Here is a 25,464-nt window from a genome sequence, read left to right on the forward strand (position 1 = left end):
TCACAAATGCTTCATTGCATAGTAGGCTTATATACACTGTTCACAGTATGTACATCTTTTGTAACTTTTTTGTTGTTTAATGTAACCAAGAAAAAATTATATTAAGGTGTTAAATCACATCTGTGGTTCAAGGAGAGAATGAACACATTCTGTTGTAGCAGTTGAGATTATTGGTTGGTGTTGGCGGCAGCAGAGCCTTGATATCTTAAGATGTGGATCAGCCGTCTTCATCTCAGTCTGGTCTGAATTTGATCTTGGGTGGGTGGGTGGATAACGAGGGGGCAATTAACGGCTTTTCCTCCCTCTTTTCACACCCTTACTGCCAAATGAGCCTGTTCTCTGGTGTTAAAAATTAACTTCTTAACATATAACACCTGTTCAATTAATGCCCAAGGAATTCAGAATAAAAGGCCCCCTTAATTACACACTCTCAGGCTGCTCCTAATACAACACTGATGGAGGGCCGAAGCCCTTTTCCAAGCACCTGACAGTACTTTGCAATCAAAGTGTTAAGGAATTAATTAACGTCAAGTCTTTTTGAAAGCTAGGTGTAAATGTTATCAAGGGCTGGTTCCTTTTTATGTACACTCATGTTGGTCTCAAAGCATGCACGAAGGAAATGTCTTGCATGAACGTGCCGGATTTCATTAACTTGCTGCATTTAAAGTTACTGGCTGTAGCTGCAGAATACGTGAATGACCCAAATGCTTTGTGTGTGACTTTGTTTGCTGAGATCCATAGTCAGATACTGATACTGAAGATCTGATTCATGTTCATTTGTATTGCACTTAATGAAACTGATTTGGCTTTAAACTATGATTCTTTGCGTTAGGTAGTCATTTTTGCACTTTTTCAGAAGCCTAGTTTTACATTGTTATGCCAGTAGGTGGCGATCGGTGTCTGTCTTTGAGTCAATGATTCTTTCAGAAACACATAGGCTGTATCCGAAATCGCCCCCTATACCCTCATTCACTATTCCCTACATTAGTCCACTCATATAGTTCACTTGAAGGAGTGAATGAAAACGAGTGAGTGAATTCGGACACTAAGTGCACTGGAAGGACTGCCGCTTTTGCATAGTTTGCTTCCTGTTAAATAATCATTTGATACAGGCAGCTCCAATAGTAAGATTGAAGGATTTATCTAGAACTCTGTCACGGAAATTATGTATAAACCCTAATAGTCAATTTACAATTAATTGTGTACCTTTGTTGTATTCCACTGTATTACGCCGTGGACGAGCGCTTCTAAAATCAATGAATGGATGATTCAGCTGCGGGCGCCATCTTCTGGTGAGACGCGGGAATTCATTCGGCGCGCGACTCTCACAGTGCATTCTGGGGATTCTCTAGCCGTTGAGTGTACATCGGTTGTACACTCGTTTTTGCGGTGCATTGTGGGATTGAATGAGTGCACTCGAGAACATCCACTAAGGTTTCGAACACCACTTAAAATGGCCGTCCCCTCAAATAGTGCACTATTTGAGGGTATAGGGGGCGATTTCGGATACAGCCATAATTCACCTTCATGAGCGAGTCTTTGAATCATTCACTCAACCAATTATTAAAAAACAAAGAACGAAAAATCATCATTTCATGAGCATTAAGAAACAAGAGAACATCTTTTTGAGCAATTCTTTGGATGTGTTGACAATCCTGGCCCCTATACTCCCACTAAAATAGTATACCAAATGTGTGAATGAAAACATGGAGACACAGAATTAATTTTACATTTTTATGCATTTAGCAGACACTTTTATCCAAAGTGACTTACATTGCATTCAAGTTACAGTTTTTTACATTTTATCAGCTCTTGCTTTCCCTGGGAATCGAACCCATGACCTTGGCGTTGCTAGCACCATGCTACAGGAAAGCAAGAGCTAATTTGACACTACGCTGACAATGAATGAGTATTCACTAGTGGATAGTTGTCAAGTGTGCATTGTTGTACACATGTTATTGATGCTGCATTCACACCATGTTGTAATTACTTTAATTTGGAAAATCAAGTGACGTTCTACTCTGTGCTTTTCATGTCCTTGGACTTGGAATTATGCTTTTCTATGGCAACAATATTAACGCCAAATAGGCTGAATAAAGGCTCTCAGAGAATTACCAGTTTATCAGGTTTAATTACGAGTTCTACGCGGACGTGAACACCTTTTACAAGATGCAATCTCGTAATTATAATTACAACAATGGCGTGAATGCACTTTGAAGTGCATTGTGGAATGGAATGTGTGCACTTGATATTGTATAGAGGGCAATTTTGGACAAAGTTTTTGAGTTATATAGGCCTACTCAACTAGTTTACTCAACCAAAGCGAGATTCTGCTTTGTATTTGTTTGAACTAGCCTACTTTCGTGGTAGGCTAAACTAAAATGTTTCTCTATATTTTTTTATAAAAGCTATCATACTTTGAATAATGCTGTTGGTATTGATTTGGAACAGCAGCATTCTTTTGTGTGTTATTGCTTAGATACACTTCTGCACTTTGCACTTGAAGTAATGTGGATTTTGATGTAGCCTGGGTTTTGATAAAGCAACATTTGCTACTAACATAGGGTCTTGGTGATTGCGTCACACAGTCATGAGCTTGTGTATGTGACTAAAGACAGAGGACCATGCTGGAGGTTAGAGGATGAACCAGTGTTTTTTTTTTACAGATATTCATAGTATCAAAAAGGCTTAACAGACCGGCTTTTGGATAAGGCATCGGGTTTTAAACTAAAATCCCTCTTCTGTTTTCATCATGAGGATTTATTTTGTATGCTTTAATAGATGCAGTTCTTAGTGTTATGAAATCAAGATAGCAGATATACAACAGTTTATTTGAGAGACAAACAGAGTCACAAGTTGGAACGGAGCTCGTGCACAGCGTGGATAGAAGACGGACGCAGGGACGCAATGGGCAGCCAGGTCAACTGTCGAACCCTCCAAAGTCAGGGCTGAGACTGGAGCACACCAGGAAACAGAAAGAGAGGCAGGGCAGGAACACATAGGCTGTGTCCAAATTCAGGGTCTGCATCCTCCTTAGGATCCTTCCTACCCGGTTGAAGGAGGAGGGATCCTCCGACGTCCGCAAAACCCGGAAGTCGGTGTTTGTGAATTTGGACAGCCTACCCTTCTTTCAGTTCCCTTCCTTACCCGTTGCTCATATCCTGTCGCCTAGCAACCGTGACAGCGCCAAGCAAGAAGCGGGAAAATGGACAAACAAAGAGTTATTCTCCTCATTTTAATTCTTTTGGAAGAAATAAAGCAATTAAATAAATTAAATACTTTCTTTGCTCGTTGTCGGAGAGTTTTTTTTATATCAGACTACAAGACAGTCACATCCAGGTAAGCCATTATAGCCTATTTTTATTTGTTTTTAAGTATTCTACTAATTTCTCCTACAAATTCATTGAGCCGAAGCATAAACTTTAGCTTGTTTTGTCAGAGAAACTCCTCTCCCACTCCGCTACCGCTCGCTTCGTCCGCCATTACGCTCTGCCGAAAAGAATTATGGGATAGGTAGGACAGGAAAGGATCCACCACACCCATCCTTCCAATTCGGGGAAAAGGAGGACGTATTTGTGGGCCGCATTTGAAGGATCCTACGAATTTGGACAGCCTTCGTCGCGGCGCTGTGACGTAACATCCTTCAAATGAGTACTCCGAAGGATGCAGACCCTGAATTTGGACACAGCCATAGAATCTCTGAGAATCTGACAAAGAGAGTAACGTTAGCTGATCTTAAATAGCCCCAGTAATGAGTCACAGCTGGGGCAGATCAGCCTGTAATCACGAGCTGGACACGCCCACTCATGCCACACACCACAACAGACGAGCAAGGATGAGACAGTGATTCTATGAACCATGACACTTAGATAAGAGTGTACTGAAAATGATCAAGCGCAAGGACATTGAATTGTAATGAGTAAGCTATAATTGCCCACGACCATGTTTACTGATCAGGCTCAGTTGTTTATTTTGAGATGTTGAAATTCTTACTTTGTCTATTTTGGAAACCAACATTTTTTAGTTAATGCAGTTTGGGTTTTAATGTAAATTGTTGACAAGCATTATGGTGGTTTCAATTAGGAGACCAGGAAGACCTCTACCTCCAAGCATATTTGGCAAGGGTAATTTCAACAGTTAAAGATGCATAAGCTAAAAAGTGCCTGACCCAGCTTTCCCTGTGATAAATCTCCCACGCCCAGCTCATGCCCTGTGGAGGTTAGCTGATGTTTATGCGAGACATTATAAGGGTGTTGGTATAGATTACCACAGATCGTAGAGCAGAGTGTGCAAAATGTCTTCCATATGACACTCACATATTCAAAACCAGACATTATGGCTGTCAGTCATTCAGTTCATGAAACATTTTCACACAGACCATCATTTCCATTTTTTGTGTGAATCCCTCAGATGCTAAACAGCAACAGATATAGTGTGTTTGCATGATGTGGTGACAAATATCTTTCTCAACATGGTTGCAAACTTTGAGACTTTGTTGTATAATCAGGTTTATGTGAGTAATAAAAGCTATAAATTAATTTCATATGCCTCACCTTTTAACACAGGGCCTGTTGTAAAGGTTGGGGTAGAAGTATGTCTTTTCCTACAAATAAAAGCTTGTGAGCATTAGAATTTAATTTAATTTCAGTAAAGGAACAATGTGTACAGTATTCTGAGGGATAAACATCTTTATTACACCCAGTTGTTTGGCAAATCAAGAAATGCCATACTTCACTTGCCACTAACTTGATCAATTTGATGCATAACATCCCAGTGGAGAAAATGAATCCAGAAGGTCTCAGAAGAGCCCTGCCCATGTAAATGAGACAGAGCATCTATGAAAAGGTACTTTTGGTCCATTATAGTTTATAGTTTTTCTGAAGTACTGTACACAATAAAATGCTTTAACGAAGAAGAAGAAGAGGAAGAACAACAACAACAGCAAAAAAGATATACATGCAGTGTTGCTGCTTCCTAGAAAGAAGCATTAGAAGGGCTGCAGATTATGAAAAATGCTTTTATTAAATGATCTCAAATTGATCAAAGCAAATAATCCTGCATTACAGACATGCAGAGTTTAGTTCTAACCCTAATTAAGTGACAAGTGTGTTGGAACTGGTTGAGGCTAAACTCTGCAGGAAGTTGGCCCTCCAGGAGCAGGATTGGACACCCCTGATCCAAACCATTTAGTAATTAAATTGTTGTTAAATTATTCTAATGCACACAACCCTTTTTAGTATTTTCCTGTAGATCAAACAGTAGAGCATGGCACTGTCAAATGCGTAAATGTAAATCAGCTTTTCACAAAGCTTCCTTTTCTGGGATCTGCTAAATGCCTTCCTGTATTTTCTCTTGTTTCTGCTACTCTACTTTGAGAGAAGTCTTTGTATTTGTTTGGCTGGACCTATATGATGTCATTCTTGGCTACTATTATGCTGCAGAAGGGGACTGCAAAAATCGTCTTTCCTTGTGTCTGTCGCAAGGCGTCTTTTCCCACCTCTCTTATCTGGGGGTGGAGACTCCCAGGGAAGTTTCCACCAGAACTATCAGCCCAGCTTGTGGAAAAGGATGTGTTCCTCTCACATTGAGGAAGGGATCCGTGATATCTGCACAGCCTGTTGCTAAAGACAAGAGTTTCTATCACATTTAGGCCTACAATTTAATTGGTCATATTTACCATTGCATGATGAAAAGTTCCCTATGCAGATTTTGCTCATGTTCAAGTTTTTAAAGAGAATTTGCTGCATTGACCTACAGAAAGATGCTTGGTTTTACAATGACTACTGTGTGGATGGTGCTTCATGTCACTACACTATTTACAGTAGACAGATAAAAAAATTTTACGTGTGAAATTGCACTGAAATTTATTTAGTATGACCACAGCTGTGGTGGTCATTGACCAGTCAGTCATAAATAATACATAAATATATGCAATTCACCCACTGTTACCCTCTTTTCACAGGTCCTCCAGGAAAACGTGGAAGAAAAGGCAACCCTGGTGTGTACCTGCACATGACACACAAGTTTATACACATCCAATAGTTTAAAATTGACCTGAACCTAACCTAAAATTACAGCAAAACAAATGCTGAGTGACTTTCAGCTGTTCTCCAGGATGAAGACTGACAGGATCCTCTCATGTGTTCCAGACCTTTCATTTTTCATGTCATGTTTGATTTGTATTTCATTGAGGAACCATTGAACAGATGGAAATGTACGTTCATATTATGTGGTTGGGAAAAGGCTTTTTCTCTGTGGTAGTCATTGTGACGTTTCTATCACGTTGATTGTGGGGGTTGAAGAGGGAAGTTCTCCTTGTCTTCAGTCATTTTCCCAGCTTGCTGTTTATTTTACTGCTTATCTTCTAACCTCAGAAAAACCTTAGAGTGCTTCAAATTTGATGACATCTTGATCCAACAAGACAAAATGATCAGAATTATGATGCAGCTGCATATGTAAAGTGCTTAACCTAAACTGAAATCAGTGCCTTGCAGTCATTATAAGGGTACAGTACTTTGTCCACTAGCATTTGACATCATCTCATTGTACATTTTGTTGCTCAGTTGAGTAGGCAAGGCCTTGCCCCCGTCCCAAACTCCACAGACATAATTTTATATTTGACTGAAGTATTTTAAATAAACTCTGTACTTGTATAGAGATTACACACATTCACAGTAGCCATGGGATGTATTTTGTCCATAGACATTTATAAAATAAAATATACAAAGTTTTAGACCTTGAAATAAGCTGGGGTTTTTTTTGTTTTTTTTCAGAAGTGTTTCTCTGTCACATATGCAGCAGATTTCGCCCCGTCGTTGAAAATATATTGTAGTCTAGTGCAGTGCAGCTTTCTCAATTTGGCTTTCTGTATTGTGGAAAAATAAGCAGTCAGCCCATGATAATAAAACTACAAAATCAGGTGCAGTTCCACACTTAATATCAAGTGATTATATAAATCACTTAATACAATCACAATTATATAAATAACTACACACACATACACACGCACACACATATTTACATACACACACTCGCCGGCTACTTTATTAAATGCCCCTGTTTAACTGCTCGTTAACACAAATTTCTAATCAGCCAATCACTCGTTGCATTTATACTTCTTGACTTGCATCATGTCAACACCAGACATGAATGGCATGACACTACATGACAAAAGACGGTATACATGATGTTGGTCAAGACAATCTGCTGAAGTTCAAACCAAGCATCAGAATTTGGAAGAAAGGTAATTTAAGTGACTTTGAATGTGGCATGGTTGTTGGTGCAAGATGGCCGATTTGAGTATGAAGATTGGGAAAATGTTGCCTGGTCTGATGAGTCATGATTTCTGTGACATTTAGATGGTAGAGTCAGAATTTGGTGTAAACAACATGAAAGCATGGATCCATCCTGTTTTGTATCAGCGGTTCAGGCTGCTGCTGGTGGTGAAATGGCGTGGGAGCAGGCCCGGATTAAGAACACATAGGGCCCTCTTTTTCCTTTTTTCCCTTTAATTCTCCAACACACAGAGATACAAGGAGTATGCAGACTAAATATTCCAGACTACAACATATTACAGTTTTCTTTAACTGCTTACACACAAAATCTTTACTTGTCAAGCAATTTCTAAAACCTGACACTCAAACACTAGAACCACATACCAAATCTGCAAAACCATACACTAATTCTCGGCCTTTGACTGTTTTCAGTTTCATAAAACACTTTTTGCATGATGCGCTGTGAAGACAATAAAATAGGCTATTAGCTTACTCTTCATTGAAAATGTTTTTAAAAAGATTTTTTAAAACAGGTCTATTAATTTATACAATGGATTATAGGCCTATAATTAAAATTATTAACACTGCAGTCATCAATGAAAATTCAGAGCAGCTTTATTTCAGGCACTGATTTTCAAAAACAACCTGTTTAACGTGAAATATGTTTTGTAACAGTTCGTAGAACGGGAAGAAGGAGGTGGGAACTGGCAAACATTTAAGAGTTTAATAATCTTTCTTGAGTTGCTTGTCACCTCCCTCATAATATCAATTTTTATAGGCCACATATTAGGCACTTCTTTAAAGGTTTTTAATGTTTATTTTTCAATGTTAATGAGAGTGACACCAAGAGTTAAAAATCAGGGAAAAAAACTGTGGGGGGTGTTGGGGTTGTGCCGGGGCTCAGCAAGTTTCTGATGGGGCTATAGCCCCGTCAATCCCCACCCTAGCGCCGCCACTGCTGTGCAGTAGTCTGTCTTACCCCTCAAAACATCTAGTCATTAGTTTATCATATAAGTCATTAAATGTAAAATGGTTGATCTAGTTGTCATAAACTGTCAAGCATATTTCTACACATTTCTGTTAATCATTTTGAAAATTTGCCATGAAGTCAGACCACTAGTAGAGGTATAACTGTAAATCCTATCCAATCTCTTTCAATCAATAACCCTACATACAGTAATGTGTAAATTTGTAGTTTTGAAATGGATATATGGCATACGTACTATAAGAAGTGCATATTCTGCTTTTCAGTACAGTACCTGTCATCTAAACTGTTGCCATAGTTTATATCAGCTAATACAAACAGAGTGCAATATTATATTGACAACATGAATAAGCATTTTGACTATCTTGTTTGTGAACAATGACACGAGGACTTTTCATTCTGATGGCACTGGTATGTTCATTGACTTAAACACTTATTTTTGAGAGATGAACTAAAGATTTTGAGTAAGTTATTGGCTTTTGCAGGTAATCCATTGTGTGGTGCTATTTGTACAAATTGTTTTGAGAAATGCACATACTTCTTTGCAAATATTAAGGATGATTAAAATAATAAAGGATGATTTGAGAAATGCACCAAAGGGACTGAGAAAAACTGTAATATTATAGCAAAGGTGTTAGTAAATGTTTGCTTTTGAGATGTGTTTGTGATATTTTGAATGCAGTGCTTCATTTTGCAAGAGATGTGAGGCATTTTGCATTTTGTGTGTGCAATTCTTGGATTTGTGTGTAAAGTTTTGAAAAAAAGAGGCAAAGTTTTGAAAATGTAAGCAGTTGAAAAAAAAAAACGTAAAAACAAATTAATTAACACCATATATATGAGATCTAAAATTCATACAATAAATATAGGACAGAATAGTAATGCATGTTGATATTTTCTTAACTAAAACAATCTTTATAAAAGTGACATTTTGCCCTTATATTGTGGCCAGGTTTCATAGACAGTGCTTAAACTACGTCAGGATTAGGCCATAGTTCAATTAGGACATATAAGTAATTTGTTAGAAATATGCCTTTAGAAAAAAACATCACTGGCGTGCATCTTGTGACAAAACAAAACGTTTCAGGTTACGTATGTAACCCTGGTTCCCTGAAGGGAACGAGACACTGCATCGAAACGCTAGGGAAACGCCTTCATCGTGACCGCGCTCTGAACCACGTGTGTAATCTGTCCAATTGAAAGGCGAGATGTCACAGACGGGTGATGTAATCGACCAGGAAGCATAAAAGCACATGCGGTGGAACCGGCGTTTGCTTCTAGGAATTAAGCAACCGCTCGCAGGGATTCCGGAAGAATGGCCTCGAGACGCAGCGTCTCGTTCTCTTCAGGAAACCAGGGTTACATACGTAACCTGAGACGTTCCCTTCCAGGAACTCGAGCTGCATCGAAACGCTAGGGGAACGAGATGCCCACGCCACCAGACTTCCAAGTCCCTGCCCTGTGTGTATCCCTCAGGAGCGCAATGAGGGCGAGAGAAAAAAGGCCACAAGTGGCTAAAGTGGGCGGGCCTGCGTCCCAAAGGCCAACTTCTGAGAAGTGAGTCTTGATCCCCGAGAAGTGGGAGAGCAGAGGACTCGAGGCTATGTAATAGCATCCTGATCCACCACATAGCATAAGCTCTCTGGCCGGAGGCCTCAGCCTCTGGAGGAAACATGTAACTAGGGGGTGTCTACCCAATGAAAGGCTACGAGAAGGGCGCGGTAGGCCGATAAGCCGCCACGTAAACCTTCAGGGTGGAGTGGGTTACCCCTGCGGAGAAACGGGCCTGGAGGAACTCCAGCACTGTACCAATCGGGCAGTTAACTGGGTCGAGGTGGTGGTCTCCGCACCATGAAGTGACAAGTTTCCTCGTAGAGGGAGCTCTGGATTGGAGGATGGTCTCAGCAACCTCGGTTGAGAGACCGGAAGCTATGAGCTGTGCCTCCTCAGAGGCCACACCCACAGTTTCCACAGCTCCGAGCGAGGGTGGACAATAGTGCCCCCCGTCTGTGAGAGGAGATCTCTCCTGACAGGAATCTCCCATGGAGAGCCGTTGAGGAGCGAAATCAGGTCCAAGAACCATACTCGGCCCGGCCAGAACGGTGCTACCAGTGGTAGACTGACCTCGTCCCGGCACACTCTCGTCAGAACTCCCGGGAGCAGAGCGATCAGGGGAAAGGCGTAAAGACGAAGCCTCGGCCAAGTCTGTACCATAGCATCCAGTCCCAGTGGAGCTGGATGACACCGGGCCTCGGCCCCTGCCTCGACAGGATGTCTGCTCCCATATTGAGATACCCAGGGATGTAGACGGCTCTCAGCGAGCAAAGTCTGCCCTGGGACCACACAAGGATCTGGTGCGCCAGCTTGTACAAGGGGCGCGAACGCAGACCTCCCTGGTGGTTGATGTAAAGTGTTTGAGTGCTCAAAACACGGCCAGCATTTCCAGACAATTGATGTGCCATGTGAGATGGCGAACACTCCACAGACCGCGGGCAGGGCGGCCACTCGTGACCGCTCCCCAACCTGAGAGGTATGCATCCGTCGCTAGCATTACGCGGCGACAAGGAGCTCCCAACACCGGCCCTGAGACAAGAACCAAGGTTGTCTCCACATGTCTAAGGCACGTAGGCATCGCCGCGTGACCTTGATCAGGCAAAGTGGGTTTCCCCTCGGGGAGAACCCCTTGGTCTTGAGCCACCACTGTAGGGGTCTCATGTACAGCAGGCCAAAAGGTATCACGTTGGACGCAGCTGCCATCAGCCCCAGCAGTTTCTGAAACTGCTTGACAGTGAGTAACCGGCCTTCTTTCACTCTCTTGACTGAAGTGAGGATCGACTCGATCCGAGCAGGAGACATACGACCTGTTTGAGAGTGAGCATCCTGAACTTCAGTCGCATGACTGAGCGGTTCAACTGACGCAGATCTAAAATGGGACGCAACCCTCCATCCTTCTTTGGAACAATGAAGTACCGGCTGTAGAACCCGGACTCTCCTTCGTGAGGAGGGACCACCTCGATGGCCTCCTTCCTCGACAGTGTCTACTTCCTGTTCCATGACCAGGGAGTGAGATCGCGGGGATCACAACATGGATCTGGCAGACGGGTTGGAGACGGGTTCGCCCTATCTCCACCTGCATTACCCAGATCTAGCACTCTCGCTCAGGGCTGAAAGCCTGCGGTGCAGTTCTTCCCCCCAGCTCGCTGTTGCAGCGTGCATTGCTGAGGCGTGCATTACGTCATTCTCGTTCATTCTATGAAACCTTTTCATATCAGACCGTGTTTACTTGTCTGATTGTTTTTCTGCATTTAATTTTGAGGAATTAAATGATCTATTTCATCTAACTAGGAGAAGTTAGATGTGTATATATCTATATATATATATATACATATATGTGTATTTAGGAGCACAATGTTTACTTAACAGGGGCTGCTGGGCGGAGCAGCCCCAACCATGTTCCAGCTCCTCATTTCACTTCTCGTACTCCCCAGAATATTGGAGTCAGAGTGGCGCTCCCGGGCCAAAGGCTGCTAGCAGAAGGCGGATCTGCAGACCGTCATTCTCGCTGGATAGTCTTCGGCTAAAATGTCCTGCTGCCGCCCCTTTGGGGGTCTTTAGAGCAGCTAGAGCGGCCGTCCCCTGCCGGTCTTCCGCTTCAGGGCACCGAGCTAGCAGCTCTAAGCGTGTCTCATTGGGTCGTGCCTGTGCAGGCTCTGTTTCTATCAGTCTAGTCTTCCTAGAGATGACGCGGGTCTGAGGACCGTCGTTTCAATAGGATGTCTATGACCCCTGATGTCTATGGCCCAGGACTTCTGAGGGCCGGCCCCTCTGGGAAAGAGCGGTGTACATCGCATTACACGATGCCAGTCTCTCCTTAGTGCCCTCGGGAGATCGGTCTGCCAACCCTGCCAGTGTTCCAGGGCACAGCGGTCTCCAGCGAGCGCTTCTCTCAGTTACTTCCGCCTGGAAACGTAGCGTAGCTGAGAGGCTCGCCACCCCTTTTGGGGTCTCTAGAGCAGCTGGTTCGGCCGTCTCCTGCCGGTCCTCTGCTTCAGGGCACCGAGCTAGCAGCTCTAAGTACACCAGAGGCCAGTCTTTAGAGACTGGTTCCCTCAGTGGACTAATTGGCAGCCTGGAAACTACTGCCAAATGTGTCTCCATAGGTCCTGAGCACTGCAGAAGCAGTTCGGTGCTTCGTCGCCACTTTCAACGGGGTCTCCCACACTGTGGGCCCTGAGCAGGCTCTGGTAATCAAACAAGGGAGTTCCTGAGGTTTGCTTTGGGGGCAAAGCATACCAATATCGGGCTCTTCCTTTCGAAACGGTCACGGCAAGCGTTGTAGGCCTCCTCCTCGCTGCTGAGAGTTTCTCGAGGCCTCTGCTTGCCAGAGCTCCTGGTGGAGTATAGTAGGCCTCCCCTCGATCTAGAGAGTCGTTACGTTTCGGCGAGCATCGTCAGGTCTCCCCTCGCTCCAAGAGTCACTGAGATCTCCGCTCGCCAGAGCTCCTCTGGGACAGTTATGTGAGCAGTAGGCTCTAGGTGAGTCTACTTACAAGATGCCCAGCGTATGGAGTGCAGTTGGTCTCCTCTCGCTCCAAAGAGTTCGACTGTTTCGGCGAGCGTCGTCAGGCCTCCTCTTGCTACAGAGAGTTTTTGAGACCTCTGCTTGCTGCAGCACGAGGAAACTGTACGCCCTGAAGTGGAGACTTTTCACTTCATGGTGCGGAGTTTGCCGGCTCGACCCAGTCAACTGCCTGTTTGGTCCAGTTCTGGAGTTCTCGCGGGCCTGTTCCTCCGCAGGGTTAACCTACTCCACCCTGAAGGTCTACGTGGCAGCTTTTTCAGCCTACCGCACCCCTCCCGGTGGCCAGTCAGTGGGTAGACACTCCCTAGTTACACATTTCCTCCACAGTAGAGCTACGCTGGGGCAGTTGTGTGAATGGTAGGTGAGCCTCCTCACAGGATGCCCAATGTACAGAGCATAGTAGGTCTCCTCTCGTTCTAGAGAGCCGTCATGCTGAGGCCTCCACTCTAAGAGCTCGGCTGTCTTGGCAAGTGTCGTCAGGTCTCCTCTCGCTACAGAGAGCTTTAGAGACCTCCGCTCACCGGAGTATGAGGAGACTGTATGCCCTGAAGTGAAGTGTCACTTCATGGTGCGGAGGTTGCCAGCTCGACCCAGTCAACTGCCCAATTGGTACAGTTCTGGAGTTCATGCAGGCCTGTTCCTCCGCAGGGCTAACCCACTCCACCCTGAGGGTCTACATGGCAGTTATACTGGCCTACCGCGCCCTTCTTGGTGGTCTTTCAGTGGGTAGGCAGACCCTAGTTACATGCTTTCTCCAGAGGCTGAGGTCTCCGTCCAGAGAGCTTATGCTATGTGGTGGATCAGGATGCTATTCCTTAGCCTGGAGTCCTCTGCTCTCCTCCTTCTTGGGGATCAAGACTCACTCCTCAGAAGCTGGCTTTCGGGAAGCAGGCCCCGCCCACTTTAGCCACACGTGGCCCTTTTTTCTCTCGCCCTAGCTGTGCTCCATCCACACTAGGCAGGGATTTGTCAGTCTGGTGGCGTTGGCACTTCATTCCCATAGCATTTCGACGTAGCTCGAGTTCCTGAAGGGGAACGTCCCAGGTTACGCATGTAACCATGGTTCCCCGAAGGGAACGAGACGCTACATCTCGGGGCCATACTTACGGCATCCTTGCGAGCGGTTGCTTCCCTTCTAGAAGCTGATGCCGGTTCCACCACACTTGCTTTTAAGCTTCCTGGTCGATTACGTCACCCGCCCATGACGTCTCGCCCATCCATTGGACAGATTACACATGTGATTCAGAGCGCGGTTATGCTGAAGACGTGCCCATAGCGTTTCGAGCAGCGTCTCGTTCCCTTCGGGGAACCATGGTTACATGCGTAACCTGGGACGATTTCTACAGCTTTAGTAACTGTATGGTAAAACTGTAAGGGGTGGTGCTGTGTGGACTGAAATGCTTGCATTTTCTGTTGGGTACAGATTACCTAAAGACTGCAGTTTACATGGAGATATTTTCATGTGCCGGTCACTGGTCTGGCCTAGCTGTTCTCTCACACTGTGTGGTTTAATCAGGTAGTGTCATTTCATCACATGGCTTTTGGTGTTTGTTTCTCATGCACTCCAGTAAAGCCAAGGTGATTAAGACACTACTTATAATGAGTAGAATGACACTGCATCGCTCATAATGTTTTGAGAGAAATAGTGCAGTCCTTTGACAAGGATAAATAGTGTGAGTTTGGGAACTCCCATTGGCCAATCAATATAGGCCTACCTTTCCTTTCCTCCGCAACCAATCACGGCCCCCTCATTGCTCGGGCCCTGGGATGTTAATCTGCCCCTATGTGGGAGTTATTTTCTTGGCACACATTTGTACCAAACTTAGCATCATTTAAACACCACAGCTTACCTGAGTATGCCCTTCCCTTCATGACCACGGTGTACCCATCTTGTGATGGCTAGAAAAGCATGTCCCAAAGTGCAAATCATCTAAAATTGGTTTCTTGAACATGATAATGAGTTCACTATTATGGTCTCCACAGTCACCAGATCTCAATCCAATAGAGCACCTTTGGGCAGAGGCGGACAGTAGTGAAGTATTTTTACTGTGCTTTAAAATTACTTTTCAAGTGTTTGTACTTCATCAGAGTGTTTTTCTTTAGAAAACTTTACTTCACAACATTCCAAAGCATAATATTGTACTTTTTACTGCATTACGTTTCATATTAAATATAATTTAATACTTAATTACATTAGAAATCTATTACATTTTTGCTTTTATTCAAGTAAAATTAATTCAAAGATTTTCTTGAGTACAAGAAAGTGCTACATTTTTAATGTTCTTAAGCATTAAAGGTAAAACAAACAACAACCTTTATTTATGAAATGTAGTGCAGTAAAAATTATGGCGTTATGCTTTGTAATGTAGTGAAGTAAAGTTTTCCAAAGAAAAACACTGATAAACTACAGATACTTTTTAAATGTACTTGAGTAAAGTAAAAATACTTCACTGCTGTCCGCCTCTGCCTTTGGGAGATGGTGGAATGGGAGATTCGCTTCATGGATATGCAGCCAACAAATCTGAAGCAACTGTGTGATATATCATGTCCGTATTCACCAAAATCGCTGAGGAATGTTTCCAGCACCTTGCTTAATCTATGCCTACTATTTGTAGTTAGTATTATTAGTACTATTAGTATTGTTACATGCTACGTGCTAAGCTTAAGAACTAGCTTGCTGTATTTATGCTGGGCTTGTTATCTAATTGATAGATATATAATCAGTCTTGTTTTATGAAATAGACAAGTATAAACAGCTGTCCAAGAAAAAATGCTTCTTAAAGTTCTTTCCTTCTGGGAGGTCCTTCTCTACTCCTATCTGGAGTAATGAACATATTAGCATATACAGAACATGTAATTCTTGCAAACCAGGCTTGAACACAATAGTTTACACTTGTGAAATGTATTGTGCAGCTGTTTACCGACATCTTTGGTGAATTAAACAGCTTTTATAGTTCCTTGGTTGCGATATCAAGTGGATTGTTCTATATCTGCAACGGCCTATGTTCTGATTAATTATTGGGTGGGTGGTGGCAGTAAATAAGGGAGATGTTTTTCCCTGCCATGGGGCTGCTACTCTGGTGGCCCAGTACATTTGGTGGCAGGCTCACAGTTCATCTTCAGTTTTACTGTCGTGTTCATGTATATTATCATGCAAGATGAGAACTAATGGACCAAATTCATCACATCATGCTCGGCATGCAGAGACTGGAAGTGATCTCAAAGCAGATATGACGCGCTAACTGCATTAATGGACCAAATTCATCACATCATGCTCAGCATGCAGAGACTGGAAGTGATCTCAAAGCAGACATGGCGCGCTAACTGGATCCCATGTAGGCTCAAGAACGGATCCCGTGTAGGCTCCATATACACACAGATATTCAAACACATTGTCAGATGAGAAGAACTGTCTTTGTTCTGTGTGTGATGACTTTGGCTGGTTGATGAGGACTGACAACCTCCAAAACACACAGCCTGGTGTCCATAAAAAGCTGCTCTCCTGCTGCAGGGCTTTGGGTGACCTGAACTTGACACAGTAGGAATCCCCTTTCCTCTATTCTCCATAACAGAGACGGATCAAATCTCCCTTGTGGCCGTGTGACTGAAAGCACTCTTATAACCACGGTCATTTGTAGGAGTTATTGCTTGTTTACTTGGCTCTCTGATCCTGTGCAGGGAAGATATCTGGATCCTCCCAGTGCCGCTTGTGTCTCCAGATCCATTCGGTGTCACATTCCACTCCTACTATCACATCCCTCAGGCAGCAGAGCGGAGAGACATGCCAATGACTGTCTTGTGCATTATGTTCATTGCGCTGATCAAGAGCGAGGGAAGCTGTGCGGCACAGGAAATAACAACCCAGATGTCTACTTGAGATGCTTTTGACACTCCATAAAGGGTTACTGCAGGAGCTTGACCTCATTATGAACTCCTACGTTTTCCATCGAGAGCATGATTCGGCTTTGTCGGTCTATACCGCATGATTTTGTATAGCTGAAGTGACTTGCCAATATATCAAAACCGATCATGGTAGATTGCAGACCACCGTATACAACTTATTTCACAAGAATGCTCTTTTGGACACCAGCATTGTGCCCACACTCCTGGAATGTTTTGGATTTCTCTCTTGCCTGAATTCATTAAGGATTCTCTAGATTCACAGACTGTTGAATCTGTTAAGTCGGCACTGTTAAACATGAATTTCTGTACAGTTCTGAAACATTTTGGCCTTCTAAGTGCAAAATATCTGTTAACGCAGAGCCTCCCACTATGCGCAAAGCTCAACTAGAATCTTTTTACAATTCAGAAGCCTTAATGGAGCTCTCAGCTATGTGTCATTTTAGTATCAACTTTGTCTCAGATGTTTCTCATAAAATTCCTTTGCAGAAATAAAACTTGAAACAAATGAGACAATTGTTGACATACAGCAAGAGTACAGAGTTATAAAATGAGCTGCTGAGATAATTTATTCAATAAAGCTTGAGGTCATATGGAAATCTCCATCTTTAGATTGCAGACTTTGGTATTTTGGCAACCTTGGTCAACCTAGGATTTGAGAAGCTATTTATATCTCTTCTGAAACTAAAGACAAGACGCATGCGAGATGTAGTACTGAGCATTATTGTTTTGAATTCAGCTGATTCAAATTCAAATGTGCCAGCTAGGTAAAGTTATCAACCAAGTTAACGTAGATGGGGTTTTGTCAAAATTTTGAAAATGACTTAGGGGTCTTAGAAGCATAAAATATTTTTCACTATATGCCATTTCTAGGTATGTTTTCATAGTGTTTGATTTGTAGTTGTAATATAATATTCAGCATAATCAAGTACAAAATTCAAACATATGGTCCCGCTTATATATTAGGTGTCTTTAAATAATATGTACTTAATAAAATAATGAATTTTTGGGTACAAATGTAACTGTGTTCACATTGAATTGCAAAAAGCTTGCCGCTATTGTGGTGGGTCGGATATGGGTAAGGTTAGGGCAGGTTTGGTGGTACACAGTAGTTTAAGGGGTAGAGGTAGGGTCAACAGTATAATTATAGATGTAACTATAAATAGAATATGTAAATAGAAATTAATTACAGAGTTCCCTAGCTTTCTAGTTTCATATATTTAAAAATGTAATTTTAATGTAAGTTTCAAAGCTAAATGTTCATGACCCTTCAGAAATCGTGATAGATTTGGTGTTCAAGAAACATATCTTATTATTATCAATGTTGAAAACAGATGTGCCACTTAATATTTTTTTTTTGCAAAACTTGACACATTTTTGGGGATTCTTTGATGAATAGAAAGTTCCAAAGAACAGTATTTATTTGAAATATACACTTTTTAACATTATAAATTTCTTCACTGCAGAGGTGGACAAATTACACAACTCCATTACTTGAGTAAAAGTACAGATATTGCTGGTCAAATATTACTCCATTAAAAGTGAAAGTTGTAAAAGACAGATTTTTACTTAAGTAAAAGTACAGAAGTACTTGAAATTATTTAAGTACCAAAAGTCAATTTTCTTTTTTATGTCAACACACTGTTTTATTATTGTTGTACTGTATGTACAACCCAAATTCTTGAAATGTTTGGAATCATGCTACAGACCTGATGTCAATTAACTTAATTAGTTGCTAGATGTTATCAGCAGATGTTATGAAGCTAAGCAGGGTTCAGCCTGGTCAGTACCTGGATGGGAGACCTCCTGGGAAAAACTAGGTTGCTGTTGGAAGAGCTGTTAGTGAGGCCAGCAGGGGGTGCTCACCCTGTGGTCTGTGTGGGTCCTAACACCCCATTTACTGTAATAAATAAACACCCTATACTGTAAAAAGCACTGTCCTTCGAATGAGACGTTAAACCGAGGTCCTGACTCTCCGTGGTCATTAAAAATCTCAGGATGTCCTTCGAAAAAGAGTAAGGGTGTTACCCTGGCATCCTGGCCAAATTTGCCCAATGGCCTCTGATCATTATGGCCTCCTAATCATCCCAATACACTGATTGGCTTCATCACTCTGTCTCCTCTCCACCAATAAGCTGGTGTGTGGTGGGTGTTCTGGTGCACTATGGCTGCTGTTGCATCATCTAGGTGGATGCTGCACATTGGTGGTGGTTGAGGAGATCCCCCTCACAATGTAAAGCGCTACCCAGGTACCCGAGTACCCAGAAAAGCGCTATATAAATGTAACAAATTATTATTAATTAATTATGTTCTCCCAGCTGAATCTTTTCAAAATGTCTTGCTTTTTCAGCCCTTTGTTGCCAACTTTTTTGAGACCTGTAGCAGGCATCAAATTTGAAATGAGCTCATTTAGTGGATAAAACTGTTAAATATCTCTGTTTAGTGTCTGTATGTTCTATTGTGAATAAAAATATTGGCTCATGTGATTTGAAAGTCTTTTAGTTTTCGTTTTATTCAAATTTAAAAAATGTCCCAACATTTCCGGAATTCGGGTCGTAATACCTTATGCCTCTAAAGCATCTTACAATACATTATGCCTACTGAATACACTGACTAGCTTGTAGTGCCTTTGGAATAAAGAGCTTTTAGAATGTTAAAATTAAGAAATTAAACACATGAGGGGACAAAGAAAACCAACAACAACAAAAAAACAAACAAAACAATTGGTAACACTTTAGAATACTGTACCGTCATTAATAAGAAAATACACAGGAACAAATGACTAATGCACTATTAACTTTCTAATAACTACTATTAACTAACGAGAAACTCTGATTAATGATTTAGGAAGTAACAGTGCTAAGTTGAAAGTGATAGTTCACCCCACTGGGTATTCATTAATGACTGAACAGTATTCTAAAGTGTTACCAAACCATTTTTTTAACACCCCTACCCACCCCCAAAAGCATGATGGTAGTGATCTCACACAGCTCTGGCAGTGTGCACACATCTACATGTAGCCATTCATCCACATTTGAACTGAGAGGACAATGAAATTGCTGTAAAACAAAAAAAAAATAAAACCTGCTTTAAAACACAGCAACACAACTGTGGCTGTATACCTTTACAAAAGCAACAGTGCTCTGACAAAAAAGCAAAACAGCAACATTTATTTGACAACATCGCTCTTGCAATAATTTGATGTCATACACAGAAAAGTCTGTGCTGTGCAGTCAAACACATATTGTGATTTGTTATGAAACGCACAACAGTTGTTCTGTGGCTTTATAAGTAATACTTTTGTTTACACAATTTTGCAAAATCAGACAATATTGTTCTTATACTGTATATACCAAAATATTAACTTATTGAATTGTTGTAAATACATGTTAAATTTGTAACTAGTCAGTGTTCAAATAAATACTGGGAAAATCACTTCACGTTAACCCTACAAGAGTGATTACTGATATGCTGTCAAAATATATATATATATTTAAAAAAAAATTAAATCACATTTTAGAGAAGGAAAAAAAAATCACCCACTTATTTTTAAAGCTGCAACATAGTAACGGCTTTCTACTTTAAGGACCTACTTTAAGTGAAATGTACAATATTTGTCTTTCAAATGTGGTGAAGTTTTTTTTTTTTTTTTTGAGGTCCATTCAAATACCTAAATGTTAAGCCATACACTTCAGGTTTCTCTTTCCTTTTGGTGCTGGTCAGAGGTGTTCCACCTATCCACTTCCTTTAATCACACACAGACGTTTGCCAAATCTGGAGTTGTTCAAATGCGTAAAAGAAACAAGGGTCCATTTTTATCTGTGCCACCATCCTTTGATTGGTCAATACTCTGAGCCAGAACCAGGTCTCTTCTTGTGCAGATACTTGAATGCTGTGTTTTTATGTACTGTACACATTGACCTCATTGATTCTGGCATCTAAACATATGCATGGACATGACTTTAATTCCTTACTTTGACAGAAGTGAGACAGCATATTAATCATTGTATAAATTATTATATCATTAATATTCTGCACATGATAACTCTTCAGTGCAACAAATAGTTGTGACTGTTACATACAACTGTTTGTTTTTCTTTGTGTTTCAGGAATTCCAGTAAGTACTCCATTATCACTGAAGCTTTAATTCGGAACAAATGTGAGTTGGTCTGGAGGTGGGCAGATACAGCATGGCATGCCGTGTTGGCTTTGCAACCTTGATATAGACTGCAACTGAGGTGAGATAAGATGAAATGGAGAATATATGCTCCAGGAGACAGTTTCTGAATTGATCGCACTCCATTTTTCACTGTCTGGCATCCATCCTGACCGCCTGTATCGTAATAACCAGGCATGCCTTTAAAAAAAAATCCAACAGCTGATACAAATCTTTTTGTGCCTTCACACAGAATGCATAGTAAACACTAGTACATGTTGAAATGTATGTGTACAATCCTCCTTATCATAGTAACAACGCAGCAGCACAACAGCTTTTATTGCTGTGGTTGCGTTACATTTCTCAACATGAGCAGTAACCCACAATAATAAAGGAGAAGAGTGTGTAAACATGCATTGTTGCCCCAAACACGTTCCATTTTTAATGAGCTGTTTGTCACATACGCTGTGTTTATGTATTGCAAATGGACTATTAAAGACAATGGCAACAATGGAACACTTTAACAAAGTTAATTCTTGTGCATATTTGGGGTGTTTGAGACGTAAGCAAACTTCAAACTTTTTTAAAATTCAGATATAATGTGTTTTTGTGTTTTTAATTGTACTGTTTCTTTTTCTTCATTAAATCCTAACAGGGCCCTCCAGGACGAGATGGCTACCCGGTAATTGCCACTCCAGTTATACACTCACTGATCAACTGATCACATCTGCTTTAACCACAAGCTCACACAGGACTTGGGGTCTCATGTAGACCTCAGCTGATAGGCAGTGTTAAGTGTCATAGTGCGCCACCTGCTGGACATATTAGAAGTTATTGCTAAAAACCTAGGTTTTTGGGTTTAACGGCCATTCAACATTCAGCAATTGACATAAAAAAAAAAAGTTCAATTCATGCATAAACCAGCTGATGCCATTTGGGTGTGTATTTTAAATGTATCGTTAGCTAACTATGGTTGCAAGACACCAACATAGTTCTACGATTTGGCATTTCCTGAATCCATAGTTCCAACAAACATTTGTAAACAGTATTGCAAAGTTGTGTGGTTGGAGCCTATGCTTGAACAAAAGCTAGTAGGATCTATATATTTCATTCTATACATAAACAAATTTCATTCTATGTTGTTTCATTTAAGACAATTAACACAATGTTTTTAAAGAGTTTGCATGTGCATACCTACTCTGGTACCAAAGGGGAATCCCTGAGTGAAATAAGCAAACCTGCAAAATAAAGAACAAACATAGCGAAGTAATCCTCAGATATAATGCCATTTACAGCAATAAACCATCATTAACAGCATTTGAGCAAGGTTTGAATGTTGTATGTGCAACAAGTTGTGAGTTGTGACTAGCTAGTTTGTTTTCTGGAATGTTCAATCGTACTATGGTGGTTAATTAGCAAGTTACATCGTTGTACAGGAAGCACACCCCAGATCTCTTATTTCTTTGTGCTTAAATTTTGAGTAAATCAAGTGATACAAAAGGTTTTCATATGGTATATATATAATGGTACAGATAATAGTATGCATATATAACATATTACACAGGCATACAATCCATCTGTATGTATAACCTGCCTATTAAACATGAACCTTAAACCTCAGAAAAAAAATAGTTTAAATTATCAATATTGGATAAGCTAATTTAATCACATCAAATCTTCTTAGTTCAATAGTTATTATTTTCATTTATTATGAATAAAACAAGTTATTCTTTAATTGTTTTACCTATACACCTACACAACTTTTACAGAACAAAGAGATTTTGTTCTTTCCAATAGTTTTGCTTTTAAAAGAGGCATTGGTTACGTGAAGCCTCCCTGACAGGCCATCGCGATCCAGATGCGATCAGTTGCATGCGTTGGCAGCCTCCGCTCCGCATAAAGATCAACTGGGAAATATAGCCCTGTGTGAAGTCTCTCCAAGCATAACAAGAGAGCTGCTCCAAACTGAACCGTGCGCAGGACTGCACCACATGTGGCCCTTACTGGATTTCTAACTGCACTCAGAAATATCACCACACAAGTCATCCATTTCTTCTACATCATGCTAAATAGATTGACATGTGCAACCCCTGTGTGCTTTCTTGTCACTTGTCCGTTGTGAAAGTACAATCATACACTACCAGATCAAGACAGACAGTTCTGTTGTCTGTGTTTCCTGACTATGTTGTTCAGAATAAAGACATTCAAGTCAGAGAATGATCAGAAATATATCTTTATCACTATATTAGTTTTTAGTCTAATTTTACAACATTATGTTGACACATTGTTTTAATAGATGTTGCGTTTAGATCTACACTGCATGTTTTACATTTATTATGACCTTTTGTTCTAAAGGTTTTACAATCAGAAAGTGTTCACATATCATTTAGTTAGATATGTTGCCTTATATTTTTCACAGGTCAGAGACTTAGAAAGCACAGACCCCTTTCAGCACCTTCAGTGCCATGGACAGCGACTTCCTGTCTTTTAGTCTGAGTTTACTGAAGCCAGTGATGATGGACTAAACCTTTCCTTCCTCTAATTATTTATAACAGGGGACCACTAATTATTATTACAAAAATATCATATTTTTGGAGTCCATCAAAGCTAAACTGTATGGTATTGATTTTATGGTGAACGATTAATCTATGCATGATGTCAAAACTTGAATTTCCAGTGACAACACACTTCTCTCTTGTAAAGTATTCAGGACAGCTCAGCTATTTAGTCTGCTTAAACTTTGACCCTTTCTTACAATCACCTGCAGGCTTGCATTAAGATCTGCCTCCATCCAATTAACATCTGATGTGTAAGAGCAAGTGTAACGGAAGCCAGCTGGTAAGGCAGTTAAGACCTGAGGGGTTACATTGGTGCCATGACCCGGATGGGAGTGAGGTTTAGGGGGATGAGTGTAACAGAGTCTCCCCTGAGCTTAAAAGGTGCAACAGTGACTGATGCTAGAGACTGTGGTCTTTAGCGTAGTTAGTGCACCCGCCTCACATGATGGCAACCCGGGTTCGAGTTCCACTCACCTTTTTCAAATAGCCATTTTACTCAGATGCCTGTCCCTATAGGGAAGAAATGATCAAAATCTAAAATTAAAATCTAATGTATATGATTGCTCTGAAATAACTATAAAAGGTAACACTTTACAATAAGGTTCCATTTACTAACATTAGTTAACAACATTAGTAAACATGAACTAAGAATGAACAATACTTCTACAGCATTTATTAATCTTAGTTAATGTTCATTTCAGCATTTACTGATGCATTATTACATTCACAAGTTGTGTTTGTTAACATTAGTTAATGTAGTGTGAACTAACATGAGTAAACAATGAACAACTGTATTTTCATTAACTAACATTAACAAAGTTTAATAAATAGTGTAATAAATGCATTGTTCATTGTTTTTTCATGTTAGTTAATACATGAACTAATGTTAATAAATGGAAACTTATTGTAAAGTGTTACCCTATAAAAATTGGTAACTATAAAAAATAAGTATTTTTCTGTTTCTGTCCCTCTCAGGGTCCAATGGGTATGGATGGTAAGCCTGTAAGTACAACATCACTGGTTTAACTCCAGTTATCTGTTGGGATGTATATCTTTTGCTGCACAGTAACACACTGCACATTATACTGTAAAAAAATATAATAATTTCTAATAATAATTTATCTCTTCTTATAGGGACCTCCAGGTCCAAACGGCAGTCAGGTAGGTTTTTTCATCATTTCAATCTGAAAACGACTGTATTATTGTGTGTTGTGTAATTCTGTCATGGACCAGTTTGTAATACATCTTAGATTTCTAACAAAGTCATAACAGCAACATCTGGTATAAACCGGCCCCACCTCCTGGTTTGTACAGCACAGGTAAACTTCATTCCATCACCTCATTCATGAGTGTGATGCTGGAAAGTGGTGTTTAGATCGTATTCCTTAGGTTACTCCAGGGGCCAGTTGCACAAGCTGTGCGCAAGTAAAAAAAACGTAGTTGTGGTGAAAATCGGTTCTAAGTTACAATTTATCCGCTACTACATATTAAACTTAAATAAAATTTAGCCTTACTTTGAAGGCTGCTCATTGGATCAATAAAGTTAAAAATCTTTTTTTGCGACTAAATATTAGAGAGGTCTTGCGACTTACTAGAGTTGTGCCTTAAGAACAATTGATACAACCTAAATTAAAGGGATACTACAACCAAAAATTTAAACACTGGCATCATTTACTCACCTGGATGTTGTTCCAAACCAACAAGACATACTTTGAAGAACTTTGGAAACCAAACAACAATGGATCCCACTGATTTCAAATGTATTGAAACAAAAAAAATCCTACAGTTTTGGAACAACATGATAAGAAAATGTAAATTTTTGGGTGGAGTATCCAATAATACAGAGTTAGTTATAAACTTACTAGCAGTTGCCAAGAACCCAATTCTGCACCTTACGTCCCAAATTCAGTAAAAATGTCTGGTGCAACCCTATCCATGTCTCTGGTCTTATACTCATATATGTTTACATGGGGAGGCCAGCAGGGCCTCAGTGTCACTGTGTGGGAGAAATT

At 40.9% G+C, this 25,464-nt stretch overlaps 1 protein-coding gene across 5 annotated transcripts in view; it reads left to right on the forward strand.

Moving 5' to 3' along the window:
• Positions 1-25,464, forward strand: part of LOC306856306 (uncharacterized protein) — a 150,855-nt gene that overhangs the window by 99,425 nt on the left and 25,966 nt on the right. For all 5 annotated transcript variants that reach the window (XM_079395490.1, XM_079395488.1, XM_079395489.1 and 2 more), the window contains exons 3-6: positions 5,963-6,000; positions 21,550-21,576; positions 24,428-24,454; positions 24,587-24,613. In XM_079395490.1, coding sequence (XP_079251616.1) covers positions 5,963-6,000; positions 21,550-21,576; positions 24,428-24,454; positions 24,587-24,613 — 119 coding nt within the window. The remainder of the gene's footprint in view (positions 1-5,962; positions 6,001-21,549; positions 21,577-24,427; positions 24,455-24,586; positions 24,614-25,464) is intronic.

The sequence above is a fragment of the Barbus barbus genome (assembly GCF_936440315.1).
Source record: "Barbus barbus genome assembly, chromosome: 36".
Lineage (NCBI taxonomy): Eukaryota > Metazoa > Chordata > Actinopteri > Cypriniformes > Cyprinidae > Barbus > Barbus barbus.